Source organism: Toxorhynchites rutilus, chromosome 1 (genome assembly GCF_029784135.1).
Source record: "Toxorhynchites rutilus septentrionalis strain SRP chromosome 1, ASM2978413v1, whole genome shotgun sequence".
In the NCBI taxonomy this organism is placed as follows: domain Eukaryota; kingdom Metazoa; phylum Arthropoda; class Insecta; order Diptera; family Culicidae; genus Toxorhynchites; species Toxorhynchites rutilus.
In genome coordinates, this window is record NC_073744.1 from 196,901,179 (window position 1) to 196,924,737 (window position 23,559).

Here is a 23,559-nt window from a genome sequence, read left to right on the forward strand (position 1 = left end):
TGACTTATCCCCAGCTCTTGGCCGATGCTACGGCTGCTACTATGCCGGTCTTTCTCGGCTAGTTCAGCGATTTTGTCGCAAGTTTCTACGACAGGCCTTCCGGAGCGTGGCGCATCTTCGACGACCTCTACACCAGAACGAAAACGTTGAAACCATCCTTGTGCGGTGGAAATGGAAACTGTATCGGGTCCATAAACTGCACAAATTTTATTGGCAGCTTGAGATGCATTTTTGCCTTTGTCATAGTAGTACTGTGAAATATGTCGGATTTTCTCTTTATTTTGCTCCATATTTGCGACACTATAACTCACGAACGACTTAACCAAACAAAACACTGTCAAGGACTTATAGCGCGCAAAAATACCTTTCCAACAAGCTATAGTATGACTCGATACAATGAATACAACTAGAACTACGCGCTTACAACGACACCTCGCGGAAATACCGCAGGACTTTTTTGACAGCCTAATATATCACGGCAACCGAATTCAACTCGATGTGCTAATTACTGCTGATGCTCCTGATTTCCACCTTCCGGTTCGAGGGCGTTGTGAAATTCATTATCTCATTGCGTAGCCGTTCCACGCCCGGTTGATAAAGTTTCCGCAGCAGACACATGATGCGAATTTTGTTACTAGCCTGGAAGGGCCGTAGAACATGCGGGAAGTCTCCCTGGTAGCAAATATTGATCAGATGCGTAACTTGCATTTTGTGGTAGCCCAGTTTGGATAGCTGGCGCGGTCGGTAGCGGTCAACCCAGAGAGCCATTGTACACAAAAATATTTGATGTATCATGTATACAAAAATACTTGGTGACTTGTTGTTTTCGTGTTGGCCTTTGTCAAAGTAAATGTCATCACCTCCAGAGATGCCGATGTTTTTTTTTTTTAAAGTCTTCGACAGACATATATTTTTGTAACCGCGAGAATAGAAAAGCAATGTATGAAAAAAGGGGTTATTAACGCAGGGAATCAAGTCATAAAGAGTAGAAATACCATATCCCTGTAGCCTGCAACTGAAAATATAAGACTGCAACAGGATAGGCAGGACATCAAACATCGGTAAAATTGCGAACATGTCTACAAATTTAGCATCGTTGCAATGATGAGAAACAAATTTGGTAAAAAAAAAATCGAAGTCGAACGGGTTTCAAAATGCATCATTTTGCTAATTTCAAACCCGATCGGGATCCGCAATAAAGGGGATAATCAAGGCGTGTCATTCCACAAACTAAGCACTAATACAAATGACACGTGTAATAAAGGGTGTGTCACATCAAATTGCATCACGGAAAAAACGCTGTAGAAATTTAATTTTTAGGAATTATATCTTCAGCATTCGCTTATAATCAGATAAGAGTGTATAGATCACGTTGGCCATGCTTCACTGTCAATTTTTCGTAAATTTGGAAAAATATCGTCGAACGAAAAAGAGCGTCGTGAATTAATCCTGTGCACTCATTTCGAGAATCCGGAGTTGTCACATCGGGACATCGGTAAGATGCTGGGAATCGTCCAATCCACGGTCAGCAGAGTACTAAAACGATACTTCGAGAACCTAACCATCGACCGGAAGGTGAAGAACGGCAAAAATGGATGCTCCGTCAGTGAAAAAGATCACAAGCGCGTAGTTAAGCAGTTTAGACGTGATCCGAGAAGTTCGGTCCGGGATGTCGCCAATAAGCTGAATTTGTCAAGTTCATTCGTCCAGCGGACCAAGCAGCGGGAGGGCCTGCGTACATACAAGGTTCAGAAGGCTCCTAACTGCGACGAAAGGCAAAACATGGTGGGAAAGACGCGAGCCCGGAAGCTGTATACCGAAATGCTGACGAAGCCGCATTGCCTGGTAATGGACGACGAAACCTACGTCAAAGCAGACTTCCGTCAGCTGCCGGGCCTGTTGTTCTTCTCCGCAGAGGACAAATTCAACGTTCCGGAGGAGATTCGCAAGCAGAAACTATCCAAGTTTGCTAAAAAATACATGGTGTGGCAAGCGATCTGCTCTTGCGGAAAGCGGAGCGCCCCCTTCGTGATGACCGGCACGGTAAACGGGCAGGTTTACCTTAAGGAGTGCCTACAGAAGCGCTTACTACCACTATTGAAGCAGCACGAGGGTCCGACCATCTTCTGGCCGGATCTCGCTTCGTGCCACTATTCAAAGGACGTGTTGGAGTGGTACGAAACCGACGGGGTCACCTTCGTGCCAAAGGAAATTAATCCGCCCAACGCGCCGGAGCTTCGCCCAATAGAGAAATATTGGGCGATTATGAAGCAGGCCCTCCGGAAGAACCCAAAAGTTGTCAAATCGGAGGCGGAGTTCAAGAGAAAATGGATTTCTGTTAAAAAAAAAAACTACAACCTGACGTTGTACAGAACCTTATGGACGGGGTAAAGAGGAAGGTGCGAGCATACGGGCTTGGGCTCGAAGTATGAATAAAAAGAAAATGCCAAACGTTGTTTAATAGTTTTTATTTTACTGTCTAAAATTTTCAAAAGGATCGGTCTACTGGGCGAATTTCTACAGCGTTTTTCCCGTGATGCAATTTGATGTGACACACCCTTTACTACGTAGAGTCGGCGAAGTGCCACTAAACACATTAAGGCCATCTGAAAAGATGAAAAGAAAATACATGCCTGAAAATACAATATTCTATACAAATTGTATTTAAAATGAAACTGTATATTCACATCTGGCATCCCTGGCCGTAAAGAACGAACGCAAAGAGGCGAATGTTGTGAATATCGCCAAACACCAAACCATCAGCTAGACTTTTGAGTGTCGCACTATTCTGACATTTCAGCAACAGGACACTCACCAAACGGCTCGGATTTCTACTGTCAAGTAGAAGCTCACCATGTGTTAGTGTTGTGATAATACTCTTCTCACACTATTGAACTGGCTTTGAGATGGTCACCAAAGATAATCGTAGTACAAAATTTGTTGATTATCTTTGTGTGAGTCACTTGATTCTCACGACAAATCGCAGCTCTGCACGCAATCTGGCTCTTTGCACCGTCCATGCTAATTACTGTTGACTCGTTTGCATGTAATACTCGTACACCCATGTCTTGTCACCAGTGATTATGCGTTGGATAAACGTGGGGACAGAATTTGATCGTTCGAACATGTCTTCAGCCACTTGATTGCGATGAAATTTTAGAAGAAAATAGAGCTCTTTTGGCACTACTCGTGCTGCCACTTTTCTCATGTCCGAAGCACTAACCAAATTTATTCCAGAAATGTTAATTTGTTCTTAACGATGCTGTAAATAACCTAAATGACCGATAGCGCTCAAAATTGACACATTGAGACCACTGACAGTAGTGCCAACTTGAAAAAAAAAGGAAAATGTTTGGCAGGAAGATTCAACTTTACAAATTCCCGGTATATTTTTGACAGAATGTACATTTTGAATATCCTATTTATGTTAACCCTCCTGTACTCGCGTACAAAATCATAACACGTATACTCGCGCACGGTGTCACAGACCGAAAAGGGAACTTCTCTGTAATGTTGCCATTGTGTATTTTTCAGGCTTTATTGGCATTTATTTGAAGAAGAGGGTATGATTGAATGAAAAAACTCCAAAAAATATGTTTTCCTCGTCTTTATTATGTTCTAATAGTCATCTAATTCAGCCTCCTTTAAAGTTGAGTATTTTTTGATCCTCCAACACAAATAACTAAATTCGAATTTTTCACTGTTATTAATTGAAAGTATGCAACTGAATATAATTCATGGAAGTATTAAGAGCTATAAAATAACATAAAAACGTATTAATCGATTGTGGTTTCATTGGAGTAAGAATCAGAACATAGCATAACTGCATGTTCGAAACAAACATGTTTCTTACATTTCATGCAGTTTTTGCATGTTTTTCGGGTTTTTTTTTATCGAGGAGAAGAATGTATAACGACCTTATAGATAATTATCAGATGATAAAGGTTCTGGAATATAAAGTTTGCATATTTCTAATATTCTTTGTCTCTGTTTTCTTGATAAACTAAGAATTAATGCTTTTTTTAGATGGAGCATAAAAAGATAATATAAAAGGATCTCTAGGAACTTCCTTTTACTTTTTCTTGTTTTCTTGTCGATGGACAATCCATTATAAAAAAAAATATCCCCGAAACTGTAACCGTTAAAAATTACCATAAGTTTATAGTTTACTGTTAACAATTCTTCCACAAGTAAAATTCTTTCACAAGTGTTTGTATATGTATGACCATTGTATTTAGCGAATAACTATACGAAAGTCAAACATTTATGTTTTGCTTTTGAATGTATGAATCTAACGACAAATATATCGGCGAATAGTTAATATATGGATCCGTTCTATCCAGTTACAAAAGGGACTGAAATCAAATATGAATAGTCCGGTAATGATCTTACGCATTATATTCAATAAATATTCCGCGCCACTAACATTAATTTATACATTTCATTCAACAATATTCTAGAATATGAAAAAGGCACTTGTCCAAAAAAGTTACTCCTATACTCGCGTCGGTGTGTCAGACCGAAAGTGTTAAAAAAGTGGCACGCGTTTCCTTTGTATCAACACATGCGATACGCTAAACGATGACGAACGACGAATAACGAAGCTAGAGAGAATCGCAAAGTCGTAGTGTTGATATTTTCTGAGAAATGAACGAATTATTGATTTCTCGGTCTGACAGACCAATGCGCGAGTATAGGAGTGTTAGAAAGAACCCCTGCCACAAGTTATTCTGAAATATTTGAAAAACCCTATAACATTGACGAATGGTCAAAAACGGAAAGGGGAAACAAAATACAGGTAAACTTCGATATAACGTACATTTCACTTTCAAAATTGTACGTTGTATCGAATTGTACGTTATATCGAAGCATAATAAAGTACTCACAAACGTAGTCTATAACACATTGTTGTGTTGCTGTTATAGTAAAGTCAATGAATAACTTCAATCAGAATACGAAGCCAGCCTTTCTCATGATGTTTCCCTTCGTACTGTTGATTAAAGCTTGATTCATTTAGAATCCGGAATCACAAAACCAGCTGTATTTCGGGATTGATTGAAGGTACAAAACTTGTTTTAGCATCACAATACAGATAATTCATTGTTCTATCAGAAAAAAAAATTGTATTATTATTTTTTTTCCTCTACACTTTGGAAATGTGTACGTTATAACGAGGGTACGTTATATCGAAGTTTCCCTGTAATAAGTGATTCCGCGTGCGGATGTGATTTTTGCGTCTTCGATACCAAGCTTTTTGAATGGTATAATTTCAAAATTTATTTCACTAGCGATTACATTCCGGTATGTGTTATGTTATGTATCTAAGAGTTTTTTCAGTGCGATGAATATGGACCGTGAAAAGTCTTTGGTGCATCTGGTTTTTTCTATACCTAAGGGGAATGCATCGCGGTTATAAGTAGACAACAAATCGCCAAATGTGGACTGCCAAGCAGCTGACCGCAGGTAGAAGCAAATTCCGTACGACCATTGATCTGTTTATACTGCTGGAATGCACGATATCACTTCTAGATGGATTAATACGGCATTCTCCATCATTTTTCCACCTGTTGGGTGTGAACCACTGCGTCCAATATTTTTAACTGTTGTGGTGTGCCCCATTTTTAATGTAGGAATACGTCTTTGATTTCTATATAGGGGGCCACTCTACGAAAAATGTAACAAAAAAAAATGAAGGATTTCAAATGCATATAAACCGGAATCGTTCTTGCGATTCATGTTATAATATATACCATTAGACGGCAAATTTTCCCAGCAATTTTTTCGTCTGGGACATCAATAGTGGACATTGTAAAACAAGTGAACGATTTAACGAATGAGAAAGGTATGTTTTGCGAGCGAATACAAAACTAACTTTTGTATTATACAAAAAAATGTAGTCTGTACCTTGCTGATGGTATCGGTTCTGAAGCAACGGGGTGTCACAGAACGAATTCCAATGTATATTTTGGAACCTCAGGACAATACCTAAAGCTTTACATGCAAAAATACAAAAAAAAATGTAAGGGGTTGTATCTAAGACACGACCGCATATTTTTGACGTAGAACTTCGCAATTATATTATGCGATCCACTTGTTTACCACTTCGAATATTATTTTAGAATGCATCGAAATTTTTGTAATAGATTATGTTCTTCGTTACAAATAAATTTGATGAACGTCCTTTTACGTTTGATATGATGACTAGGACTACCAAAATATGTGTGAACCGCGAAAGTTCATTCACCTCTAGTATCTGAAATGACGATTTTCCTAGGCTTCTTAGTTTAAAAGTACATTTTAGGAAAACATATTCCGGTCTGCATAACGACAAGCGAGTACAAAAGTACTCAACACAAAAAAAATAGCCCCGACTTGCATGTATTTGCAAAGCGGATTGCCCCAGGTACATTAATTTTGAAGTCCTTGTTAGAGAAACACAGCTCAGTGGGGGAATAAATACTCCCGAATTGCATGTTTTAACAGAGCGGATTCCCCCAGGCACATTAATTTTTGAAGTTCGTGTTAGGGAAACACAGCTCGGTGGGAGCAAAAATACCCCCAACTTACATGTACACTGGTGGACATAAGTATTCGTCATGAATTAATTTATCGCGTTTGTATTACATACACAAATAGTCTGTGATATAAACTCAACTGTGCAGGTGCAGTAGATTCTGTGAAGTGTACTCTATCTAGACAGCAGAAGTTTTCAATGATTTACCCTGCTCTCATAAATTACAGGAAACAAAAAGGCCGAGTTCCACATTTTTAGTTGGACAGAAGTATTCGTCACGTTGTAAAAAAAGTTAATTTATCGATCCCAAAAGATCTGGGAACACTGTAAATGAATGAAACTGACACATTTAATTCACTTTTGTTTATTTGTAATAAAAATCGGCTGCGTTCGTATAATTTTTATTCAGTGGTAATAAAATGGGCAGGAAAGGCAAGGAAACTACAGTGGAAGAAAGGAAAATTATTTTAAATTTGTTCAAAATGAATAAAACAGTCTCCGAAATAGCTAGGAGTGTTGATAGGCCAAGAACAACGGTACCGGATATTATCAATCGGTATAAGAACAGCGATAACTTCGACAACAAACCTAGGACGGGACGTCCTTGCAAGTTAACGGATAGAGAAAAGCGAAAAATAATAAAAATTATTGAGAAAGAACCGAAAACATCTTCGTCAAAAGTGCGTGGAGAGCTACTGGAGTTTAGTGGGAAAGATGTTCATTCCAGAACGGTGCGCAGAGTGTTGAATAATGCCCAATATAGTGCCCGTGTTTGTCGTAAGAAACCTCTTATTAGCAAGGTTAATCAGGCTAAAAGGTTGAACTTTGCGAAAGAATACCAAAATCACCCGATTAGTTTCTGGAACAATGTGTTGTTTTCCGATGAGAGCAAATTCAATGTTTACAAATCAGATGGAAGGGTATTGGTATGGCGAAAACCGGGTACTGAGTTGCAGAAGAAAAATGTTCAAGCTACCGTTAAACATGGAGGTGCATCAGTCATGGTCTGGGGCTGTATGGCAGCATCCGGTGTCGGGGAATTGGTATTTGTAGATGGTATCATGAAAAAGGAGCAATATTTAAATATTTTGAAAGAAAATATGAAGAAAAGTGCTGAAAAGTTGGGTATAGGGAGAAATTTCTATTTCCAACAAGACAACGACCCTAAACATACTGCGGAAATGGTACGTCTCTGGCTGCTTTATAATACTCCCCATCAGCTCAAAACGCCACCCCAATCTCCGGATATGAATCCCATAGAGCATTTGTGGGATGTTCTAGATCGACGTGTACGTGAACATCATGTAACATCACAAAAGCAGCTGAAATACATTCTTCGTGAAGAATGGTATAAAATCGAGCCTAAGGTATGCCAGAAGCTGGTACACTCAATGACAAATCGATTGAAAGAGGTCATTGCACAGAAAGGATTGAACACAAGATATTAATTGTCTAGATAATTTTTTCTGAAATGTTTTTTGAAGAAATGTTCTTAGTGCCGAATACTTTTGTCCAGCTAAATTTGAAGATAAAGTTATGATTTTTGTAAAATAAGCTAATTGTTTCCACAGTTTTGATTTCCCAATAAAGTAAATTTATAATAACACTATATTGTTTCACTTGAATAACCTTCGGAAATGGATTGGAATAATACCGCTCAGTAAAATAACATTCGTGGTAGATTCATGCATATGCCGAATATTTATGTCCATCAGTGTATATTTGCAGAACGAACGTGATGAATTATAGAGGTTTTAAACTTTTCAGTTCATTCGCCTCTAGCTATATTTGCAGAGCGGATTTCCACAGGTACATCTATTTTGAAGTCTGTTTTGGGGAAACCGTAAATCGGGCCAATCAAAACTTGCCAGTTAGGGCGTTTAAATAACGCTTGACATTTTACAGTTATTCAATTGTTCATCTCATGAAAAATGCTATTTCATTAATTGTGAAAGACGCGTAGAAATATTTCCTATCAATTGATGCAAACATCTTTCGGATCTGTTACGAAATGTTCGAGTTATAAGCATTCGAAATACGAGTAGGGTTAGCACATACATCGGCAGAACAAATGTATGGGAAGAATGGAAGTTCTTCCAGTTCTCATGATTTTAAACTGTTTAGAGATTAGCGAATTGTAATGTATTGCATATCAAACAAATCTTAGAGAATTTCCGATTCGATTGGTATGCAAATCATGAGAATTCGTTCGCAGTAAAAATACGTTAATACGTTAACTTTATTTCATAAAAACGTGACCTGTTTTCTGATTTGGCACCCTTCCTGAAAGACGTAGTTCTACGTCAAAAATGGATTCGATTTTCGACCAGACCGGCTTAACCCCCTTAAAAATCAAGCAGCTTTATGGTTTCAAAATCGTATGTGTTTTCATTATTTCTTTGTTTCTTCTTCATTAACTTCATATTCAAATTAATTATTGACAACATACTTTTATTTGTTTACACAATACTTCGTCGACCATTCCTCCTAATATTCATTAATCGTTTTCAGTTAGTCAGTTGAACCTCCTGTCAAAAGCTAATTTTGTTTTTTGTTCGAATCAATCTAGTCGAAAGGTCGCAACATTTTATTGCTATTTACAATCGGATTTATTACCGCAATGAGCGCAAGTGCGAAAGATGTGCAAAAAAGGCTGCAATAACTGTTGCAGAACGTGTTAGGCGGCAAAGAAAACGGAAGCTAGGAGAAGCGGTTTCATTGACGTCTGAAGCACTTGGATGATCATGCGAGAAATTCGAACATTATTGGCAATGAAGTTGTGGATGATACAACTTACCGCTTCACTTGTTACAACCCGTTTGAGGGATTTCAGTACATATAACAAACAGCCCTTTTCCGGGCCACCATTTGGAGTTTCAAAAGAGTTAAAAAAACAGATGTCTGAACAATGAACACAGTCCTACGTCAAACTTACGTCTGTGCCATTATGCTCAGATCCTTTTACGTTTTTTCTACTACGCTTCAAGCTTATCTACTGTTGATTGATGAAGGAATAGACTGAACATTAAAAGGACATTCGAAATCGTTTCATAATTTGGTTGAATAAAATTATCGTCTTACCGTCTCTCAGTATATTCAGTATCCTCAGTATCCATTTCACCCGCATCACAAAAAAATGTTCTGCTTTTCGGTCTGTTTTAATTTCAGTAGAGATGAATTCGAAAAATATAAGTTTCCAAAGGTACAATAGAAGTCCCGACCGCATTGCATTGTTGACGTAGGACTTCATTCAATTCGCTCGTTTATCGCTTGGAAGGATATTGTTTTAGAATTCATCGAAATGTTATAGATAAATCTTCAGCAGTAGAAAGTTTTGGTAAATCTTATAAAGAACCAATACTTTCTGTGTATGCCAATTGGAAAGCCCCGTGGTCGCGTCGCTAGCTGGATGACTCGTGAATGGGCGAAAAAGAACCTTGGAACCTTGAAATTCGTTTGCTGCTGCTTGGCCCTTTTTACAGTTGAGTTGAGCTGTTCGCAAATGTTCAGATAATTTTCGAGATTAGCGTCAGATTTGTATTTCTTATAAATTTTATGTGCCTTCTGTTTTTTTTTAGATTCTTTATGTTTTGATGAAACCAAACCGGAGATTTTGTGTTGATGTTTCGTATGTTTGTTTATGTTATGTTTCTTTTGCGTCTTGTTGGCCTCCTTTATAATTTCATTGGTTATCGAGTAAAAAATCGTCTCTGCTACTTAAATGTTTTCCACACTTCTAAATAAACTCTGATTAGGAAATACTGTGGTCTGCTCGCTAACTGGTGCAAGACTGTGATTTGATATCTCGAACATAAAATACAATATTTCCTCTCTCCACATTGTCCGTCAAATGAATACTACATTTGCATTTGATTCGTAAAAAAAAGGAAAAAACTCTCCATCAAACGGTATGAAAATCGACGCGGTGACTCCATCGAATAAAATTGCTCTACTGTGTGCGATATCTATCTTGTATTCTTCCTTTGTATCGAACAAAACAGCTGTGCCTGACATCAGCAATGAGAATGATACAGTCTTTGAAATGTATCAGTTCATTCGTCTCTAGCCTCGAGAAAGACCAATTTGTGAAACTCAACTAAACTCTCGGTTTTGAGAAAGGTTATTTGTAAAACCTCGCTTCTATCTGGTCGCTAGTTGGATGACTGATGAATGGTGAATGCTGTGAAATCGTGAATAGCTTGAATACTAAATGAATTTAAAACGGGCGGAGCCTAAACTGCAATATTTTCTCTATCCACATTGTCATTCATTTGCTTCTGATTCATAAAAACATCCCCTGTTTTCTAACTTGGCATCATTACTGAAAGACATAGTGATACGTCAAAAAATAGGTAATGATCTCTTAGGTCAACAAAAAGAGCCCACCGGGCCGCAGGTTGAGTATGACTGTTGCTGACCACATTCTGTTTAAACTTACAGCTGAAACACCTCTCAGTGTTTCGTACAACCAGAAAAAGTACAAAGACATCTGTTTGTTTTACAACGACATCATACAAATCCTAGATAACACTCGCCCGTTATCAAGTTCTTCGCTTCGTGATTTTTCATCTGTTCCACCCTCTGATATCACGACAAACCGAACGCCAAGGTTCCATCCATCCTTTTCCGCGCTGCCACGCTGTGCCGAGAGTGAGAGTTTCGGTGTTTGTCCAATTTAACGTTTTGCTGCGATAAGCAGAGAGCGGAGCAGCCACTTACGTGTTCCCACCCCATTGTATGGGGGCATCTTCTAATAATGACATCGCATTTTCGTTCGTGCCGTTGTGGCCACAATTGGATTGGGTCCAGGATGCGCCCCGCAAAGTATAAACACTCGACTTGATTTGTGTGTCCAGATTTCGATTATACAAATCGTTACAAATGTGAGGTGATCACGAGTTCTGTATGTTGTCTCTCCAATTCACCGCCAGTCGATTATAGTGGGTTTATCGTGCCGGGGGGCGCACACACCTGTAGAGGGTGGGGGGAGGTGGGTGTCGGAGATGCGAAGAAAGAGAATAGAAAACAAAACGAATTTTATCGCCCCGAAGCGTGTGTAATAACACACGGTTGACTTTTGTCCCTGCCGGCGGCTGTTCGTGCCCGTGTAATCGGCTTGTCTAGCAAGGTGTCACATATCGCACGGGAACTTCTAAGCGATGATAACATCGGTTTACCAATTTCCGGACCGAATGAAAGCTTAGGGGAGAACGGAGTCGGACAGCCACTCTAATCATGGTGAACAGCCAAATACAATTTATACAAAATAGAAGCATTTGTCGTTATGTCATTACGACGATCTTCAGGATAATTTCCACAATCACAATGATTTTCAGAAAGATTACTTTTTGTTTTTGCATAGTTATAGGATAAATCAAAAAAGCTATGAAGATGGTGCTACTAAAACCATGCCGGGTAACATCTCGTGATTCTAGCCCGATAAAAGAATATTGTTTCCGGCAAAATTGTGATATAAATCAAGACCAAACAAAAGAGATTAGGGGCCATTCATTTAGTACTTCGCGTCTTATGGAGGAAGGGAATTTAAAATCTATGGTATGCAATAAGTCCCCTAAGAAGATATTAGTGTATTGAAAATATCTTCGCTATAAAAATGTAACGCACAGACATAACTTATCAGTTAATTCTAATTTTAAACAAATTTTTGGTCATTCCAAAGTCAAAAAAATCTGAAACTTCGTTGAAGCGATTGCAGCAGACGTCCAGAGGATTATTCATCCCATATAAGGTGCGATGGTTTGAACGACGGAAAAAATCCACTTGACGCGTCACTCGAAGAGGAATGTTGAAGCGTAATTTCCCAAGTAAGTCAACACAATCGACGTGGTTTGTCAGAACATCAAATATGAGCATACGTTGAAGGAGTATTCGTCTGCTTGATAGTGTCGGTAGGTCGATCAACATGCATCGGCTTTCATAAGATGGCAGGATCGTCCTATCCCTCCAGTTTAGGCGCCTTAGAGCATATCGAACAAAATGCTTTTGAATCCGTTCGATCCGGTTGATGTGAACAGCGTGATACGGAGCCCAAACCTGCACTCCATATTCTAATACACTGCGCACAAGTGAGCAGTACAACGTTTTCAAACTATACACGTCCTTTAAGTGATTTGTGGTGCGCTTCAGGAATCCAAGTATAGAATACGCTTTGGCCGCTACTGCGGCGATGTGTTCAGTGAATCTCAATTTGCTGTCGACAAGTATTCCAAGGTCCTTTACTGTGCTGGTACGTTTCAAAATTGTGTTTCCCATTTTGTAGTCGATAAAAAGCGGAATACGAGAACGGCTGAAAGAAATCACATAGCATTTGTTGGCATTGACTTCCATTCCATTTAATCGGCACCATTCCAATAGCGACTCGATGTCCATTTGAAGTGCGTAGCGCAATTTTTAACGAAGAACGGAGGCAGTTGATCAGGACCAGGGCCTTTTGATCCATCGATGGATTGTAGTTTTAGCAACACCTCATGGGGCGAGAAACTCATCCGGGGTACGTTGACATTATATTGCGGAATAGTGTTCAGGTAGGTTTCAGACAAAGGTGGTGAGTTGTTACTTGACACACTTTGAAAGAAAGACGAGAACATATCTGCAGATTCTTTTGACGTACTGGCGGTCATTCCTCGGTATCGTACGTTTTGTGGTATTCCTTTTATCATTTTCCGGTCGTTTATAAATTTCCAAAAATATTTCGGGTTTTCTTTCACACTATCTTCGACGCGATGAATATAGTCACGAAAACATTGTGCATTCAAAGAGTTGTATTGCGCCTCTATTTCATGCATTTCTGTTTTTCGTAACTCGTTCCTACATTTGAAAAATCGTTTCCTAGACTTGCGAAGACGATTTCGGAGATTTCGAAGGTCCGCATTCCACCACGGATGGTTCTTGTCAAATTTTCTTTTCCTTCTTCTCATTGGTACGCTGGTTCTTATAATCCGAAAAAGCTCGTCATAAAAACGGGCAGTCGCCTCGTCAACCGATTCTTCTTCCAGTATTTGATTCCAGTCAACTTGTCGAAATTCCTCATCCAAGGCAGTAAGATCACACCTACTGAAATCATAGCAGTCAATCTCCTCGTCGAGTATATGCTGCTCAACTTCCAGCTTTACGACGAACGGTTTATGATGCCTGTCCATCTTCATTAACGGGTTTGGCGGTTCGAAAACATCTGCACAAGCGAAGTTATTTATGAAAACCAAGTCGAGCAATTTTCCGTTGTCATTTATAAAATGATTTTGCTGCTGTAATCCGCTCGCTAGCATATATTCAGTCAAAGCTAGTTCGGGTTCGGTAGACGCATTAATCGGTAGAAAGCAATACATATCGTCGTCGTACCGCCAGCATAAATTTGGCAAGTTGTAGTCTCCTAAAACAATTATTTTGTCATGGTCTTTAGCTGACGAAGTCAGTTGCTGAATGCTAGTTGAATGCATCTCGTAAAGCGAAGGGTCAGTATTAGGAGGTAAGTACACGGCACACACAAAGATATTTCCATCCTTCATTTCAATACAGACAGCGGTTTGTTCCACCGCATCGCCTTCCACGACTGTAGAAGCGCTCTTTAGCTCGGTTTTGACGCCTATCAGCACTCCACCACCTCTGCTATATTGGCTGGTAGCAGAACTACGATCACGGCGATAGAGAGTGTAACGAGTAGTTAGTTCCGAGTCAAGTATATCATCTTTCAGCCAGGTCTCAGTAAAAACAACGACGTCGTAGTCACAGGCAGAGAGAGCAATGAAAAGATCGTTTGTTTTGGTCCGTAGCCCTCTAACGTTTTGGTAATAAATCGTTAGTGGTCGAGGGGCTCGGATGTCGGATGTGTGATTGTTTGTTATGATCGGTTCGAAATTTCGGATCTGCTCAGATTCACGTCCTAATGAAATCATTTCAGCACTATGAATCTTTGGTCGAGACGGATCGTGCACGAAAAGTATTCCTTGCTGGTTGGTCATAGTCGAATTCTCGGAAAATTATTCCTTTCTGCCACGAAGAACTTTGGAGGGCCAGATCCTTGAGAGACAAACTAATACCGACTTTGAACGAAACAAAGGTGAGTTCACAAAGATTTCTACCTTTTGGAACCAGCTTCGCTACGTCCACAGTCTCATCAGTGTTCAAATTCTTTTTCACGAGTTGTGAAATTTCATCCACTGTTGCTTGAGGAGAAAAACCAGACAGATATAAATGGAATTTTTGCTCTCGTTGCGAGATAGCTATCGGCACAACAACGTCAGCATCTATTTCTTTCGTTCCTTCCGCATATTTCACGACATTGGTTTCATTGTTAGCGCTGGTATCTTCCCCTTCTTGCAAACGACGACGCTTACGTGAAACCTGTCCTGCAGGCTGAATGTCGACGCTTGGTGCTGGTATAGTGAACTCTGGGTTATTTTTTAATATTGCATTTATTTTTGCTGAGTTCAGCTCAATTTCTTTCCGAAGTTCATGTAACACTTTGTTATGCTCCTCATTAACAAGTTGCATTACTGTGTTGGTGGATGATATAGTTTGCCGAAAATTAGCAATCGACATCATTTTAGTGCACCCTTTGCACATCCAGAACAGCTGAGAGGAACTATTAATGATGTCACGAGTAGCAGAGGTCTGATTAACGCACTTTAAGTGGAACGCAGATTTACAGAAACCATTGCACACAATTGCGTCGACATCCTGCAGTTCACTGGCACACGAGAAACAGATGTTGATTATCTCCATTGTCACGATTTGGTCAACTTAGATCCAACACAAAATCACAGAATTAGATGCCAAATCGGAGCTCGGATGATGATACTCGATAGTATTCCAGTGCAGTGGTTGACGATGCGTGCGACGAGGTTGTATGATTTCGTTAAAACAGCGTTGAACATAAAAAAAAACACGAATTAGTACGGAACAAAATAACAGAACGATCGATTTGTTTACCTTTTCAGACAAAAGATATGGAAAATAACAGTATTATTCTGGGTCTTTATTTTACAAAATTGATGTTTTGAATGAAATATATATTCAACATAACAGCTATGTGTTCAATGCAATTGCAGCAAAGACTCTTAATGGAGTCTGGAGTGAGTTTGTAACAAAGAATGTGAAACCATTTGTAATTTAAATATGAAAACCAATCCCCATAAGTTTCGCAAAGCTATTTAACGCTTCATTTGGAAGAATTTGAGTATCCTTCACTTTCTTATGGTTTTGTGAGAATTCGACAGTAGTGATATTTTCACTTTTCTCTGTTTTAAGTTTTCTTGCCGAACATTTTGGGGCCACATATTTTGGTAGCGGGGCAATGCTGTTCAATCTAGTATATCGAAGAATCTATCAACCGCTTGTCTGTTAAATCCAAACCAGTCCTAACTTAAATTTTCAATATGTGTGTTATTTTTATGGGACCCCCTCTCCATTCCAGAGAATGGAGGGGTGTCATAACATCATGGAAATATTCCTCGTACCCAAAAACCCTCACATCCCAGATTTGGCTCAATTTGCTTGATTAGTTCTCGAGTTATGCGGAAATTTGTGTTTCATTTGTATGGGAGGCCCCCCCTTTAGAGAGGGGGAGGAGTGTCGAAGTACCATAGAAACGTTTATCGATCCCTAAAACCTCTATATGCCAAGTTTGATTCCATTTGTTTGATTAGTTCTCGACTTGTTAAGTATTATTGTTAAGCCCCCTCTTTAAAGAGAGGAAAGAAGTGTCAAACCACCATAAAAACCTTTATTGCTCCCTAAAACCTCCATATGCCAAATTTGTTTCCATTTGCTTGACTAGTTCTCGAGTTATGCAAAAATTTGTGTTCCATTTCTATGGCAGCCCCCTCTTAGAAAGGTGGGAGGAGTTTTTAACCATCTTAGAAATGTTTCTTGCCCCCTAAAACCTCCACATGCCAAATTTGGTTCCGTTTGCTTGATTAGTTCTTGAATTATGCAGAAATGTATGCTTCATTTGTATGGCAGTCCTCTTAGAGATGGGGGTCGAGTATCTAACCACCATAAAAACATTTATTGCACCCTTAAACCTCCACATGCCAAATTTGGTTTCATTTGCTTGATTAATTCTCGAGTAATGAAGAAATTTTCGTTTTATTTGTATGGCAGCTCACCCTTAGAGACGGAGGTGGAGTGTCTAACCACCATAGAAACATTTATTGCGCCCTAAAACCTCCACATGCCAAATTTCGTTTCATTTGCTTGACTAATTCTCGAGTAATGTATAAATTGGGATTTAATTTGTATTGCAGTCCCCCCTTAGAGAGGTGGGAGGGGTCTCGAACTATCAGAAGAACCTTCCCCGGCGCCAAAAACCCCTACATACCAATTTTCAAGACGATCGGTTCAGCAATTTCCGCATCCATAAGAATCAGACAGACAGACAGATAGAAATCCATTTTTATAGATATAGATACATAAAAATCTCGTGTCACGACGTTCGTGGCCGAAATCCTCCGAAACGGCTTGGCCGATTTTAATAATATTATGCACAAAACGTTTGTTAGGCAAGAGACTAGGTCGTTAACTATTTAACATACCGCTGGGATACCGATTACCGTACATTTAATACCGATTAGGGAGACACTAAGCAAAAAAACCCATTTTTGTAAAAAAAATTGAATAAATTTTTTTGTGTATTTTTTTAAATTTGGTTTTAGAAAAAAAACATAAGAAATTTTCATCCTTTTAACCCCATCCCATTTTTTTTATTTTTCGCGATTTCAGTATTTTTGTAAACACAACATCCAAATAAAAAAAAATGACCGCAGCTCAATTTTCCAACAGGGCGAATTTATTCACGTTGTTAAATGACAAATGGCGCTACGTACGCTTCATCGAGCTTTCACCCACACATTCGGAAGCAACCTCAATTCGTCTAAAGCTGGAGGCATCGACGAGGTACTGAAAACCTTATCGAATAAGCACAATGAATTATTGGAATCCTTCCGATCACACATGCTCGGATAGCAAAATGTTAATCACGCTATATTGTCAACAATCCAGATAAATCATCAGCTGGGAAACACGTGTTTTAATATTTATGAATATGTAGTTACAAGAGACGAAACAAACAAGAGAACTCAACGGATTTTTATTATCGAACGATGATTCAACGCAGCTAGGGCAACGTCATTCTACGATGTCGAGTGCTTTGCCAACAATTCTGCGATTCCTACGACAAAATCGACAGAAGCAGCATGAGGACGAATAAATTCACCTGCGAGAAGCTTTCAAAAGCAACGCCGACACAGCCTATTGCTATTGCCAGGCTAAAACGCAATGCATTGTTATGGAAATCGATGGTGTAATTGTCTCGGAAATTCCAGATCCCTCTACTGATCAACTACTCACCCGTATTCTGAAATACGATCGAGTTAGAATAACTCGAACGAACCGCATTTTTCATTCTGTAATCCGTTCGACTCAAGTCCAATCGAGTTGTGATAATGTGATAATGCATGGCAATTTCACATAGATGAAATTGAGCTTCGTGTTTATTTCTGTAAAAATAGAAACGGATGCTCTGGTGGAATGAACACGCTCTCAAAACGAAAAATATTGATGGAAATCAGTTATACCCTTTTCACATATGTTGTGTATGTAGCACAGTAACACATTTTCTGCGAGTGGGTAAAAATCGTGTACGAAAATTGTGTATGATAATGTTTTTATATTATGGATAAAGTTTTAGCGGAAATGTAGTTTAAAAATATAGAAAAAAATAGAGTTAGGGTAAGGACTATGCCATCTAAGTATTCAAATAACATGAGGTAATTATCTTCATTCAAATTTTAACAATGTGGTGGCGACCATTTTGGATTTGCGTTCCTCATGAATTTCTGTGTTCTACTAGTCAATCCCTTTCATTTGATACCTATATTGATGGGGTTTTGATAAATCATGTAAGGCGTCGTACACAAATTACGTAACGCTAAAAATCCGGATTTTGGACCACCTCCCCCCCCCTACGTAACGCAATTTCCTATCTCTGATACATAGAAAGTAACGCCACCTCGTCCCCCCTCCCCTCCCTCCCTTATCGCGTTACGTAATTTGTGCACGACGCCTAATCCGCCATTTTGTGGTGGCGGCCATTTTGGACTTACATTTTTCATAAATAACTGTGTATTACTAGTCAATCCCTTTCATTTGATACCCATATTTATGGGATTTTGAGAAAATGTATAATCCGCCATTTTGGATTTGTATTCCTCATGAATATCCGTGTCACTAGTCAAGCCCATTTGATACCCATATTGATGGGGTTTGGGAAAACCCATATTGATTGGGTTTTGAGGAAATATGTAATTCGTAAGTTTTGTAGCGGCCGCCATCTTGGATTGTTTTTTAAATCATGAAATACGCAGTTTTACAATGACTGCAGAGATATGAAATGTGTTCCAAATTTCAGATCAATCGGTCAACAGAAAGGGGTTCAATTTTCTATTAATGTGGTAGAGCGCTACAGACAAACATGTTACAAACATACAAATTACAGGGCAAGCTAAATAAAACCGTTTAAAAAAGATTGTGTACCGCTGATCTAGAGTGTGACCGTCTTACCCCGTCGTCCCCTAATGGATTTGTCACCGGCTATTGTAATCATTCACAGTTCTGAGTACACGCGCACTAATTCGTTCCCTTCTTTCCTTCCACAGACTACATCCAACCACCAGCGGTCAACATCGTTCACGACGATGCCCCCGGTTCTGACTGAGAGCCAGAAGGGATCGATAGAGGACATCCAGATTTCGCTGGCCCCCTACATACAGAGTTATCTGACCCAAACGGAGCGAAGGCATTCCTGTTGCAGCGTGATGCTGCCGGTGGCATTTGAGCGGGCCGCACCGCGTTCGTGGTTCGATCCACGGTTCGATTCACCCGTGCTGGAGGGACAGTACCAGGCGAGCGTCTTTCCACAGATAAGGCTGAAATTCAGGTGGGTTGAGGAAGCAAGCAAGTGTGAAGGATCATCCGACTCCGTCGCTTTCGTTTGTTTTTTTTTTCTTTCAGATTCGCACTATTCTATATTCTGCTCTGCTCGCTGGTATGGTTTCTGTACTTTCTTTTCGACGGAGGGCCAACTCACTACACCCTGCTGACCGTATCGATAGGTCTCATTATCGTGTTTGGCCTTGTGGGAATGTGGCTCACCCACACCGACGCGTATCGGGCCTACACGAACATGATATCATCCTCGTGTGCGGTTCTGCTGTGTATGTTCTCACTGTTCCTGTTGCTTTTCACCGATCAGGCACTCAGTCCGCTGGGGCACTTCTCGATCTGTATCGAGATTGTGATGCTGATCTACACCATAATTCCGTTGCCGCTGTGGCTGTGCTGCAGCATAACGATGGCCTATTCGATGTGCTTCGAAGTGTTCTCCTTCTTCCATCAGGCCCATCACTATGCCCAACAACAACAACAACCCACGGCTCACGAAGGTTTCGATGGGTTCGATCGGACGAGTAATAGTTCGGTGTGTAAAATTATGATCATTCGAGTGTTGCTTCAGTTGTGTGTCCACCTGTTGGGGGTGCATATTCTGATAATGACCGTCGTTCGAATGCGGGGCACCTTTATGAAAGTGGGCCAGAATTTGCTGGTCCGAAGGCAGCTGGAAATGGAGAAGCAGCTGAAGGAGAAAATGATACACTCGATGATGCCTCCGAAGGTGGCGGATTTGCTGCTGAAGGAAAGTGGCAGCGTCGTCAAGGGAATGAGCTTCGATCGGTGTCCCACGCGGAGGCCGACACCTTCCGATCTGAAGAGTTTGTTTCGACCGTTCCACATGAACAGTATGGAGAACGTGAGCATTCTCTTCGCGGATATCGTCGGCTTCACGAAGATGTCCTCGACGAAAACGGCCGAGCAGCTGGTGGAGATTTTGAACGATCTGTTCGAACGATTCGACGATCTTTGCCTGATGAATGGATGCGAGAAGATTTCTACGCTGGGGGATTGTTACTATTGTGTGTCCGGATGTCCGGAACCCCGGCCGGATCATGCCATCTGCTGTGTGGAGATGGGTTTGGGGATGATCGAATCGATACGGGTGTTTGACGCCCAGCGACAGGAAGGAGTCAAAATGCGGGTCGGAGTACACACGGGTACGGTCCTGTGCGGGATTGTAGGGACCAAGCGGGTGAAGTTCGACGTTTGGAGCAACGATGTGACGCTAGCGAACAAGTGAGTAACGGTTGAGCCGCGCTTCACGTCAAATTAATCGGCCGCTGGTCCGGTTCTCTCTGATTGTTTTTATTTTGAACATGAACATAAGTCATATGAACAAATTCAATTGAAACCGATTTTTTATAATGGCTATCCAAATTCACTGACTTTTTTTTTTAGAAAAATCAACTTTAATTGTATAGAATCGCAGTAGGTATTGGTTGTCAGTACGAGTTCGATTGTTTACATTTTGGCTTCATCGCGTCGCGATTCGACCCTACACATTTAGTGATCCCGTTTCGATTAATTGATGATTCGCATATTGACCACAAAAACACTGCAGCGCGGACCGTACAGATTTTGTTTTCCTCTGAATTTCAAATAGATTGATCGAAAAAACTGCTATTGTTTCGCTTTGATTATTGATTGCGTAGTAATAGCTCGATTAATAATCGGTTTTTGTAGTCGGTATTCGATTAATCGATTAGTTAATATTCGTCATTTTTCGATTAATAGAATATTGACTAATCGCTTCGCTTACTGACAATAGAAAACAAAGACAACAAAGCGAATTTATTAGATTGATAAATCTCGTCTCTGTACATGACTTATTGACTGCGCAGTAACTGTTCGATTAGTAATCGACTAATTAATGTGAGCCGTAGAGCTCAAGGAACTATTGGGGCTAAGTGAGGTCCCAAGAATTGTTCCAGTGATTCTCTCTGGAACTGGAATTGTCTCGAAAACACTTCTGGAAGCGCTAAAGGTGTTGAACATGGAGAAGGCCATGGCCGGCATCCAAAAGTCGGTCATCCTTAGCACCTGCGTGACTTTCCGACAATTCCTAGGTCAGGCCTGAAACAGCACAAGCATTCAGTTACTATGTTTTTCGAACAGCGTGTTCTGAGTGTCATTTTTCCTAGAAAGTTAATTGACTTTCCAGGAAATAAAATCCGAAAATAGAAACACTCAGAAAACTGAGAATTAAACAACAAATTTTAAAAATTCTGTAAAAATGAAAATGTCAAAGGAAAATCAGAAGAATATAAAAAAATTCATACAAATTCAACAAACACGAGACAATGTGAAAAAAGGGGAAATTTAATAAAATCAGAAAATATGGAAATTGAAAAATATCAAAACGAAGACGATGATGTTTCTGAAAAAATTATATAAAATTAAGAAAAAAAAAGGAATTTAGATCTGAAAAATAAAACAAAAAAGAAAAACAGAAATTTCAAATAAGTAATCAAGGAAATTTAAAAAAATAGAAAGGGATAATTCAGGAAAAAATGAAACTTAGGTAATAACATACAAATACGGAACAGGGGTTTCTTTTGAAATATCAGAACATAATTTTCAAAAATCAGAAAAAGGAAATAAAAAACTCAGAGAACAGACATAAAAGAACAACCCAGAAATATTTGAAAAAAATGCGAAATGAAAAATTGGGAAAAAATGGGTGGTTTATCTGTTCAGTCCCTGAAGAGAAGAGAGGAATATTGCGTCGCAAATTCATCCCCTCCACCCTTTGTGATTTCCTGTCAGCGAGCATAGCGGACCAGCAGCGAGAAGCAGGGCAGTATTTTTTCATCCGTCAAAGAGTGTGCGACAAATAGAGCTAAGAGAGAAGCAAAACCGCAGCAGATGCAAGAGACTTACAAACGCAGATGCAAGATACAAACCAAACGTGTTCAAACGTGTTTTTCCTCCATAATATGTAAGTAATCGATTCAGAATCCGGTCGCAACGTGAAATAAAGAACATCGGATGTTTTTATGCTGTAAACCTGTCGCATAGTGTTATTCTTTGTGCTCAAGCTGATTCTCAAGAGTGTTTCCGCTGAGAAATTTGCAAGTTATAGCGTCCAAGGCTCGTTTCTCGCAGTGAAACGGTGCACCATCCAACCAGAGCCTCCGCTCTCGAACTATCGAATAAACAATATCTATGACATAACCGCACGGTTGTCGTGGGACTACCGTTGTCTTAGTAAGCATTTGTATAGTATTGATTTAATCATCGATTGAATGAAACAATTTTCAAATTCAATTGGATTCAACATATTTGCTTTGTAAGTATAAAGTTTGAACTGCTGCCATGAAAGATCAATTCATGCATTGTTATAGATTGTGTTCTTCGTTATAAGTAAATTTGCTGACCGTCCTTTTACGTTTGATATGATCAAACGTAAAACGATCATTGTACTTTACATTTCCCTCTGGCTTCTCAGTTTAGAAGTCCGTTTTGGGGAAGCAAAGACAAGCGAATACAAAAGTAATCGCAGCTCGCATATATTTGGAAAGCGGATTCACCAAGCATCTTTGTTTTGAAATCCATCTTAGGGGGACACATTTTGTTGTGAACAAAAGTACCCCCAACTTGCATTTTTTTTTTGCAAAACGAACGAATGTGATGAATTATAGAGGCTTTAAACTTTTCAGTTTATTCGCCTGTAGCCTTGTGAAAGGCCAATTTTCTTTCCAATTTTTTTTCAATCGTTCCGAGTAATGGTTTATTTGGTAACAAAAATACCCCCTACATGCATGTATATTTGGAAAGCGTATTCCCACAGGTACATTGATTTTGAAGTCTGTGTTGGGGAAACCGTAAATCGGGCCAATCAAAACGAGGCAGTTAGGATGTGTAGATAACGCTTGACATTTAACAGTTAGTTGACTTTCCAATAACTTCTTCGAATAAGTAAATGATTTCCAATGGTCAATTATTGTGGATAAGTCCTTTTATCGTAACTAAAATTGTTAATATATAAAAAAAAATTGCAATTTTGGATAATTGCCACCTTAGGTGCAAGGTTTTTAAAAACAACCGGAGATGTTCGGGTCAAAATCGGCAGTTTT

The 23,559-nt window shown here is 39.6% G+C and overlaps 1 protein-coding gene across 2 annotated transcripts in view; it reads left to right on the forward strand.

The window, feature by feature from the left end:
* The window catches only part of LOC129768509 (adenylate cyclase type 9), an 82,620-nt gene that overhangs the window by 50,740 nt on the left and 8,321 nt on the right, over positions 1-23,559 (forward strand). For both annotated transcript variants that reach the window (XM_055770217.1, XM_055770224.1), the window contains 2 exons: positions 19,189-19,469; positions 19,544-20,719. In XM_055770217.1, coding sequence (XP_055626192.1) covers positions 19,189-19,469; positions 19,544-20,719 — 1,457 coding nt within the window. The remainder of the gene's footprint in view (positions 1-19,188; positions 19,470-19,543; positions 20,720-23,559) is intronic.